General features: G+C 37.9%; 1 protein-coding gene across 1 annotated transcript; it reads left to right on the top strand.

The window, feature by feature from the left end:
• The first annotated feature begins 452 nt into the window (after positions 1 to 452).
• LOC140926160 (NLR family CARD domain-containing protein 4-like) lies at positions 453 to 8,466 on the top strand. The gene is made up of 6 exons (XM_073375947.1): positions 453 to 558; positions 758 to 808; positions 913 to 987; positions 3,196 to 3,291; positions 4,784 to 4,879; positions 5,555 to 8,466. Exons 1-6 carry the CDS (start codon positions 453 to 455, stop codon positions 8,464 to 8,466), a joined length of 3,336 nt encoding a protein of 1,111 aa, XP_073232048.1.
• The last annotated feature ends 2,383 nt before the right edge of the window (positions 8,467 to 10,849 follow it).

The raw sequence follows: 10,849 nt of genomic DNA, 5'->3' as shown, positions 1-10,849 counted from the left end.
GTCTTATTTTCTTTTCTTCAATTCTTTTATATTACATTTCTATACCAGTACTGCAGTAGACACATGCAGTCTTAGACTGCGTATTTTTCAGTTAGATATATATATTTCTTAAAACCTTTATAATACATTACACCTTGTACGATGAACTTCTTACTAATTCTTACTTATTGCACAATTTATTGAGACATGCCTGAAGTTATCTGGTAACCTTAATAATGTTTAGAAGGGAGGTAAACAGTATTTTTTAAAAAAAAAAAAAAGAAGAAGAAGAAGAAGAAGTAAGCAGTATTCCTCAAGAAGCCATTTACAGTTTATTTTAAGTATTCAAAGTCAACTTTGCAAAAAATTGAGATTGGAGCATTAGCTTGAATATAATATTGCAAAAATTTTACCAGGGGTTTATTACATTAATGTTTTCTGGTGATTAAATTGAAGCTTGGTCAAGTTGCTGAATGGAAGATGGTCACCCTAAGAAGCAAGTAAATACTCTTGGAAAGCAAATAAGAAGAAGCGCATCAAATATCTTCCAAAAATGGAAAAAGGAACCAAAAACATCAGGTAACAATACCTAGTCAGCAGCCTGCTGTAGTATCTATTTGCTGCCTTGTAATGTCTTACTCTATTTCGCAGTTGACTCATTTCGTTGTTTACAAGCATAATATTATTAACAACCCCATAGAACAATGGTCACACCCAAGACAGTGTATAAAAATTTAATATTCATTAATTGAGTGTCTGTTGTTACACATAACTGAAGAAAAATCTGGTGGAGTTGGACAAGCTGGTACAAGCACAAGTTTTGATGCTGGTGAGCAAAGTATAATATTATAATATTATAATGAAATCTCATTACTTCTGCCAAAGTAACCTCCAACATTTACACTTGGTTCACTGTTTATTTAATTCTTCAAGGATCTCAGCCAAAAGCAGAGAGTGTTATTTCTGATGATCATGGAACGTCAGCTGGTGTAAGATGCCTTGATCAAGGTATATTGTGTAGTTTAACATTATAGGGAAGAGAAGTAATGATGTCACAAATTAAATCTGTGAAATTATGGGATATTTGGTTAGCATATATTATTCAGAAAGAACTAAAACATTAACATTATAGAGGAGAGAAGTGATATGTTACAAAAGCTAAATTTGTGAAATTTTGGGATTGGTTAGCAGATCTAGAAAGAACAACTTGAAAAATGTTCACTTGCTAAAAATCATCCTGTTGGTGCAAATTGGTGAGGAGATGAAAGCAACGTTATGCTCTGATGGCTCCATTAAATCTAAAGTAGGTCTGGATTGTCAATATTGTTATGATCCAGGCCATTGAAAATTTCAGTTTTTGTGACTTCACACTTCTTAGCTCCTCTCTACATGTATTGCTGATACTGATCAGTGGCAGATCCAGACCTTCAGATAAGAGGTGAGGTGGGGGGGCAGTCTCAAAAAAATTTTTTTTCAACCCTTAGGCCTCAGATTGATCTAAAAGTGGGGCAGACCCTTCCCTGGATCCGCCACTGCTGACAGATGCCACCCAATATTAATTGCAACTGCGGTGATACATCCAATAATATATAGATTTAGCCGGGGCTAAAAAATAAAATGTAAATTGCTTGTTTACCCATGAAGCACATAGGAGTTCATATGAACTCGTTTAAACGTGTCCATGCTAAAAGCGAAGCCCTTGATAATATTTATAGTTTGCTCAAACAAAATGTAAAATCGTGTAATGCTAAGCGGTGAAGGCAACGAGAACGGTGAAAAAACAAAAATAAGTCTAATTAGCAAAAAAGCAACTTTGCACATGCAGCACACTTTCGTTGTACATTTCTTTGCCGTTGTTTTGCATGACTACAACGTGAAACTTCCACTAGCTTCCTGGTTACACGTTTTATGGAGGAAATGTTGTACGTATTCTTGTTCACTTTTTTTTCACTGTCGTTCATTTTCACCCAGGTGGCTGCTAGCATTTCTTCTTTTCTCACCGCCGCTACAAAATTTCATGTCGTTCCTCCAACAAAAAATATCTCCTTCGTTTTTTCTATCTCGCTCTAGCTCTTTTTCTTGTTGAGCTTCGCTGCCCTGTCATCTTACCCTCTCTTTTTCTATTTTCCAAATTTGAGGACATGACAATTAATCTAAACTTAATACTTTAGACAACAGGATACAGAAACAATTTCCATTTAACCTGACATTTGTCGGCCCTACTCAACTCCCAAGGGTGTCGGTTGGCTTTTGTACGCTACGTCATAGCCAAATTTTCTTGCTTTCATATGTTACCAATTTATCTTAGTAATGGGGCTTCGCCACACGCGCTTCGCGTGCGGGAGCTTGGCTAAAATGAGATAACTGGTAAAAGCAAGTCAAGTTGCAAATCTTGACAAACTGTCACATGAGTGGCTTTAGGAACAAGATGTTTCAAAATCACTTTTTATATTAGGAAATTGTTTGAGATTAGTTGTCCAGTCATGTAATCCTAAGAATTATACTTAACTCAATTTATTATTCCGTTGTTAAATGTAACTTTTGATATCCATCTGGAGGATTTGAGCTGGATACAAGCCCATGTTTTCCTGCAGTTGAGTCCCGGGGGGGAGGGGGGGTACTTCTTATGGGGATGTGCCACTGGATGGGGTCGCATTTTCAATAGAGTTACTAGAATGGGGTGAGATATTTTCTGATTTTTAGAGTAAAAAAGTTCTTCACATTTACAGTTAGCAAATGTACCGGAATGTTTGTACTGTAGATTAAAAGTAAAGTGTTCTTCCTTCAATTTAAAAAAATTGTCAATTCATCACATGATCACCAACAGGATTTATCAGGTACATGTAGATACATAAATAGACAGTGACTAAGCTTGGAAAAATTGGATGCCCCTGGATAAATATTGAATTAAATAAATAAAAATATAAATATTTGCCCAAAAGTGACTTACATGTAGATGGGGTCTATAATAAAAAAAATTGGCCATAGAATAGACTATAATGGGGTAGGGAGCTCTGAGAGGGCAGCGGCACATACCCAGTAAAAAGTAATGCAAGTGCCCCCCCCCTCACCTTACCACACCCTTGGGAGTTGAGTATGGAATTTTATATAACTTAATATTATTTTTGTATAGCCATGTTGTAGCTTATCCACATAGTTAGCTTACAACAGTTTGCTTTTAAAAACAAATATATAGCTATTTTATCATTCTTTAAGGTTCTGAGCAGGAAGCGGAACTGAGTGTTACAACTGATGATGTGCAAGCATCAGTTGGTGGCATACATGTATGTCAAAGCAGCCATGTTGATCAAGGTAGAACTTTCAATGTTACTGACATTTTATTAAGCCATTTCAAGTTAAAAAATTTCAGTTTTGAAAGGAAGCCAAATAATGAGTTTTTTTGCAGAAGAGTAAAAGAATCATTCATTTTCACATCAGTGGCTTGTCACCCTCCCTTGCTTTGAAACAGAAGCTTGGGGCAACTCGGAATTAACTAATTAGCAACAGAACCTTCCCTTTTAGATAATAAATTGATGTTTGTGTCCCTCATAGCAAGAGGGCGCATTTCCTCTCCCCTGATTTCCATTTTTCATACTCAGTAAATTTTAAGCTACTGCGACATGCAGAACATCTGTATTTTCTTCCAACTTATTGCATCCCCTTGTAATTTAAGAGAGGCCCTACTTTATCCTGTCTTGTTTCACAGCCGTGCCACTTTTGGAAAGCATTACAATGTAGGTACATTGGAGCTAAATTGGTAAACAATCTCCCTATTGAGGCCAGGAATATTATTCTCTCCAAAACAATTTTAATTAGTCATTCGTAATAAAGAATTTCGACCAAAATTCTCCCCCCCCCCCCCAAAGAAAAAAAAATTGTAAATCATGTTCACTGCATCAGTCAATAAGTATCATTTATTTTAACTTAAGGCAAGCTCTGTCGCGCGCACGTCATGGAGCCGTAGTAGGCACACGACCGTCCTTACTTACGTCCACCTATTCATGTAAGCCGGGGAGGAATATCGAATGCAAGCACCCGCTTATTTTGGCGGTAAATGGCCACCTGCTTTTTAGAGAGAAAAAGCAAAGACAACAAAGACGAGTCTTGTTTTCAACAAAATTTCAGTTATATCTAACTTCCATTGTTCTATTGTAGTTACATATCTTTTTCCCTAAAATGAATGGTCCACTGTACGCTATGTTATAAGCACAGATTTGAAAGATTTCTTTGTAGTTGTTTTTAGTTTATGTTTTGTTTGAGTACACTTATAAGTGTAACAACGAGAGCTTCGCCCGCCTTTCTATATAATATATTAGAGGCTGTACAGATGTACAGCCCCCGAAATGATCCCGACCACGAAATGATCCCCAATTGGGAGTCGGGATCATTTCGGGGGCTGTAGAGATCCCAATTTTTGCCTGGTTCAAACGTCGAATTTCACATGTGCCGACTAATGTTACACATGTGCCGACCAATGAAGAAAATCGATTTGTTCCTGCTCATTTACATCAGATGTGGAATGCGACGTTTGAACCGGGCCTATGATTTATTTCTACAGCTTAGAAATAAATTAAATTTCAGGTGTATCTTATTGGTAAAGGGGACAACCGACTTTTTCCTTCAGCTACATGTTTACCCAAATCAAAAAGGTTATCATTATCTTGAGGTTTTTGTTTTTCGTGGAGGCAAAGTTTGAAAACTAACTCCTCGCGCTTTTCAAATGTATCGGCTGAAGTATTTTAGAATTTTTACGGACCATGTTTGAACATTTTTTGTTAATATTTTGTTGTTAACAACTTTGTAGTTCAAAGTGGCCTTGAGCAAGACTCAAGTAGGTGGAATGACACTGGAGCAGAGAATGAAGCGTCAGGTCCGTATCATCAAGTTCTTCATGAAAACGGTATTTTGTTATGGTTAACAGAACTTTTAAGAAAATAAATAAATAAATTATTTATTCTCAAAAGATCTCCTATATTGGTGAAAAATCTTTTGCATACGACCTGGAATTCATCATTTTTGTTATTCCATCACCACAGACGCACGCTAGCATATTCTTACTAATTACGCTGGTACTCAATTTTTCGAAAGTTTGCGGCGATTTAAGAAATTTTAGGAGTACAAAATACAGTGTATACAGAGCACAGCGATTTAAGAAATTTTAGGAGTACAAAATACAGTGTATACACAGCACAGTATACATATATTTGGGATTTCCTCATTTGTGTAATCACATAAAACTGAGGCCGAACTAATTATAGGGAACCGACAGGTAAAGTTCAATAATTGTACCAAGAAATCTATTTTTTACATTTTTGAAATATTTAGACTGCAGAGGATGATAAACTAAAGCCTGAAACAGTAGAGAAAAAGTATTATTTTTACCTACAACTTAAGCCATCAAGTTTGTCATTTCCAGCAACTCTAATTTTCTTTTATGTTTCATCATGCACCAAATCTCGCGTTACTTTTTTTTGTGAACCAAGAAAATCGCGACGTAGTTTCAAGCAGATGTTCACTCTATCCGCCACTGATCGTAATTGGTAGTGACTTAATATTGCCCTTTTTTTTCAATTAGAGGCATGTTCCGTAGACGGCGGCTTCGATGTGAAAACCTGCCGAACTAAATTAGCTGAGTATTACAAGAACTCAGCAACTATGCCCACATCCCTCTGGTCCACGTTAGATCCTGTTGACATCCATGAAATCTACACCAGATTGTCGTGGGTAAAGCAGGAACAAAACGCAGCTGGATCATCACAAACCGAGCTGAATCATTACTGCGATCTTGTCACTGTGAGCAAGAGCGGTACGTCTCCCAAAAGAATACTCGTGCAAGGACAAACGGGAATTGGGAAAACCACGTTTGTTAAGAAGTTGGGTCTAGACTGGGCTGAACTCAATCTGGAAGATGAAACGGCGGATAACAAAGAGGCCGTTGCCTTGAAGAATTTCGAAGTTCTCGTTGCCGTTAATCTAAAAGAAGTATCAGAACACCAAAGCCTCAAAGATGTTATAAGCTGTTCCAACATTTTTGCCGAGGAGGATAAATCCATGACAGACGGCCTTCTCAAATATATTACCGACAACCAGGAGAAAGTTTTACTTGTGTTCGATGGCTACGACGAGTATCGGTGCGGACGCGACTCTGACATCTTCAAGATATTCAAAGGTGACAAACTGAGATACTGTTGCGTATTGATAACCAGCAGAATTTCCAAAGCGGATGACTTGCGAGAAAGTAGAGTCCTGAAAGTCCTTCGTGCTGAGATTCTTGGCTTTAGCTACGATGACATTTCGTCTTACATGAAGAAAAAGCTTGGGAGCGATAGAGATGCAGAAAATCTACTCGCTTATTTGCATACCAAAGACCTGTTAGCTCTAGCAAGAAGTCCCTTACTTCTCTTATTCTTATGCATTCTGTGGAAAGAAAGTCACCTAGAGAGCTGGCCCAAAACAAAAACAGATTTGTATGTGCAGATGGTCCAGAGCGTTCTAGATCACAACCAAGCGAAACATTCTGCTTCTGCTTCTTGTGACTTTCCTGAGGTAATAGATTTCAAGGAGATCCTTTGTGAAATCGGAAAGGTGGCGTTAGATAGTCTTCTCATCGACGATCACGTGTTTGATTACAAACAGCTGCCTCCTTCCATTTTCTGCGAAGAAAGTTCTTTTATTGGCTTACTTCAAGTAACGAAGCACATAAGAAACAGAAGACCAGCAGGAATGGTTTCCTTTATGCATAAGAGTATTCAAGAATTTCTGTCAGCATGGTTCATCACCTATAGATGTGTTTTCCCTGAAGGAAATCTTGGTCCAGTTGAAAAGTACGCTCACACCTTCGAGGGTTGTATTGCCTTAGAGAACGTTCTCAAGTTTGTATGTGGCTTGTCTGACCAAGGGGCCGTGGTAGTTTTTAAGCATTTGGAGTCGGTGAGAATGTCTGATCCTTTATTGGATTTAACGGCAACTGTACCAGATGTAGAGGAAACAAATAAACCGTTATCCGAGGTCACTATGAAGCATCGCACTTTCTTCAGATTTGTTTGGAACTCGTTTGAAGAAGTTCAGTCAAAAGGTGAATTGTCAAGGAACTGTTTCGATTGCGTTGGTGGTGTCTTCTTTGAAAACGTTCCTTTTGACCTGCTTCAGTTAAAAGATTACAGTTCTTGTTGGTCTATTCATCTCGATTTCAATTTGTATGTTCTCATGCCTGATCATCACAGATTACTCAGCCTTGAAACACTCAATCGTCTAAAGAATGTAAATACTGAAATTCTGAAAATGTGTGACTTTGTTAAAAAGTTCTTTAAGGTTACATGTATACGTAATTGTGGTTCCTCTAATCATATATCATTAAGATTTCCTTTTTTTTGTGGATTCCGCACTACTCTTAGTTATAAATCAGGCAAAGTACGTTTTTTTATTAGAGATTTGCTGCTGCTTTGTCTCAACCATGCCAAGCTATTTACCGAAGCGGGTGTAATTATTAATGTAAGCAACTTTTCGACGTTGCCTTCAGGGTTATTTAGTCTGAAATTTCTAAAACGCGTAAAAGTTTATGACTGGGTTGACAGTTGTAACACCGAAGAGCTTATAGTAATTTTACGAAACTGTGGCAGAAGTTTGAACAGTATCGAACTTTGTAACCCAAATTGTACATTTGATTGGATTGTTCGTCTCCTAGAAGAAATTCCCACGCTAGCAGAGAAGTGCTCGTGGAAGATGGGAAAAGTGGATGTAAGGCAGTTAAGTGTACTTCTTTTAGAACCCAATCATTTGACAGTTGTGCTGACACCAAAGGGAGCGGAACAGCTTGTCTTTCTGCTTCCACATTTAAGAAACCCGATCACACTTTGTTTTAACTTGAAATGGTGTTTGCCATCCGCGGCGGGAAAGTTAGTTGAAAGTATCACACACGAGCAACTTCAGCACCTGGTACTCGATGAGCTCACTATGACACCAGCCCTTGCTGCGGCGCTTGGTCAGTCACTGCCCAAGTTAACATCGTTACGATTGCTTAAATTAAGAGGGGCGACAAATCAAAGTAGTGTGGAGGTCGTGGATGTTAAGTTATTATTTAGATTAGACAAACTAGAGAAACTTCATTTCGATTTTGTTACCATAAGAAAGGAGTTTACAGCGTTCCTAGAGAGCCTTCAATTTTCTCCCAATCTGTGTGACTTAGAACTTCGGAAGCTGAATCTTAATGGAAATGACATGTGTTCTCTACTGGAAATTGTTTCACTCCATAATCCCAGCCTGAGAACATTAGGCCTGCAGGGTAATCCCTTGGGTGATTCAGTAACGTCTATTATACCGTACATCAGAAATCTACCAAGCCTTCGTATACTACGTATTGATGAGGAAGATTGTTCCGAAGAAGGCTGGAGAAATCTCATGGACGCTGCTCAAGCACAAGGTCAACTTTCAATCATCACATGGCAAGTGCTAATGTCAGTCTCTTTGACCACGGACAGCAATTTCTAATCGATAGAACAATGACACACATAGTACAAATCGAAAGCCAAAATATCAATATTTTTAGAACTGTGATCCAATGCACGTGTTATTTTTTATTCTTATCCATTCAACATTTAAGTATTTTACGATGAACTAAGTCGAACCTGTATATAACGGCCCTGTATTAAGCGGCCGGCACCCTCTATTTAGCAGCCAGTTTTCAAAGTTCCGACTTTTCGCTCATACAGACGCTGTATTTGTTACCTGTATTAGGCGGCCACCCTGTAGTAGTCCTATGTTTGTCTTTCTTTGTTATTTTTACCTGTATTAAGCGGCCACCCCTGAACGGAAACTAAGCCATACGTCATTTTATGTGGTTTTATTGTGTTTAAAATGCAATCCATCATCACTATAAAGAATCATCATCTGCATTGCTACTGTAAACTGACAATCGGCTCAAGTGCCGATGCGCCAGACGTACATATCCAAATTTTTTAAGACTTCGCAATTCTTACCCTATGACTACTTTAAGTTGAACAGTTTTGTTGTCTATTGTGCTACTTTTAATTAGAAACATTTCTGTTATTTATACACATTGAACAACTATGAAATGAAGGAATCAGATATTTTGTTGTGAACTGTTAGTCATAGAAATACAGTACTGTATACCGTAGAAGATTAGACAATGCTACGTTTATTATACCGTTAAGTTACAAGTTGGCACTGAACTATGTTTAAAGCCAGTAGATGGTTTGAAAGAGTGTTGATTGTCTTATGGTTTCCTTGCATGAAGTATATTTGTATGATACGCCATTAAAATCGACATTAGACCACGCCCAGTTAATATTTTTAGTAATCCTGTATTAAGTGTCATTGTCTGAGAAAGTGTTCCAGGGGCCAAAAGTTGTGGTCAACCGATTTGGCTGAAACTTGGCACAGAAGTTGGGTATAATGAGATATTTCAAAAGCCACTTTGGCTCACTTCTCTGAGTTTTAGTTTTGGAGTTACAGGGGGGTCTCATTTTTTGCCCTTTGAGCACCAAAACTCCAGCTTTCCAGGGGGTATTTTGAACGTGTGATAAGAACCCACTGGTAAATTGTGCTGCCAAATGAATTTGACCATGAACTCTACTATAATAGAGCTTTCAGTTCATGCATGTAACTTTGTCCTCAAGGTATTTTACAGAGAGAAGCCTGGGGCTAGAATTTGGCCAAAATTTTTTCAAAATTTCACTATATTCACCTGCCTTCCTGCATAACTTCCAAACCTATACCACTGTTTACTTTAGTAACCCAGTTATCAAAATCAGTTGAGAAAAATTTGGCTTATTATGGTTTATTGAATTTTTGGAACAAACCCTTCATGCCCCTCTAAGGCGATGCAAAATGGAATTTTGAGCCTAATTCAGCCCATAAACAAACCAATTGTTGACAAGAAGCCCTTATTCTGTATTTGGTAAGTGAAAATGAATTGTCAAAGCCAAATCAGTTGCGTTGTTTAGAAATACACCGATTGTTACCTTAAAATTGATCTAAAACAGGCCTCTGATTAGCGTAACAAACACATAATTTAGCAAATCAAAGGTGATTTTATTCTTTGAAAACCTAGTAACCACCATAGAACACAAATGATGATGTTCTGATGTACTTATAACAATCTTTTTACAAGATGCTTAAATTTTTCTTTGATTAATAGTCAGTTTCACGTCATATTTCCAAGCATTACTCCAAGAATGGAAAGTCTCTATATTTTGTCAGGCCCATTTTTTTATATTTTTACCAGATAAATTTAGCTTATCAAAAGGTTCGTTAACATATAATCTCCGTCTGACCTTGTAATAGCCTGAATAGTTGTCTTAAATACACATCAGCAAAGGAGCATGACCATACATACGTAGATTACACAGACATTTTCGAGCTTCAGTGAGCAGTATCGAGGTGAACTATGATTTTCCGAGTCCTTTAGAGCTGAAAAAATGAAACCATCCATCCACGGTTAGGAGAGCTGGATAACAAAAAGCTTGTTTTGCTTTTATAAAAAAATAACCCAAACAAAGCCTTGCATTGAGATGATGCACTTGTTATTACATCAAGTTAGCTGGCCCGCCATTTTGGACTTGAAGAGTGTGGGGACTGGACCTAGTTCCCGTCCAATCCTTCTCCCGTTTCGCGGGAATTTTTTCTGTTTTCATCAGGTGTGTTCGACATTCTAGAAAGTGATCTGTTTCAGGATAATTTTTCGATGGAGGGGTAAGTGATCAGTGCAGTGTCACGTCATGGGCTGTGCAAGAAACAGGAATGCTTCCTTTGTTGTCTTGCTATAGTGACATGACTGTACGGTTAAAGCACAAGTAGAAGGGTTTAGGTGTGTCCGGGGAAGAAGAGGAAGAACTGGTGATGCCAAAGCTAC

This window comes from Porites lutea, chromosome 2 (genome assembly GCF_958299795.1).
Source record: "Porites lutea chromosome 2, jaPorLute2.1, whole genome shotgun sequence".
NCBI lineage: Eukaryota > Metazoa > Cnidaria > Anthozoa > Scleractinia > Poritidae > Porites > Porites lutea.
Note: the sequence above shows the minus strand (reverse complement) of the source record. Positions and strands in the feature narration are given on the sequence as shown.

Coding starts and splice junctions, on each gene's coding strand:
- LOC140926160 (XM_073375947.1), top strand. CDS start 453: ATGGAAGATGGTCACCCTAAGAAGCAAGTAAATACTCTTGGAAAGCAA. Junction 3,292..4,783: donor AAGCAGCCATGTTGATCAAG/GTAGAACTTTCA, acceptor ACAACTTTGTAG/TTCAAAGTGGCCTTGAGCAA. Junction 4,880..5,554: donor TCAAGTTCTTCATGAAAACG/GTATTTTGTTAT, acceptor TTTTTCAATTAG/AGGCATGTTCCGTAGACGGC.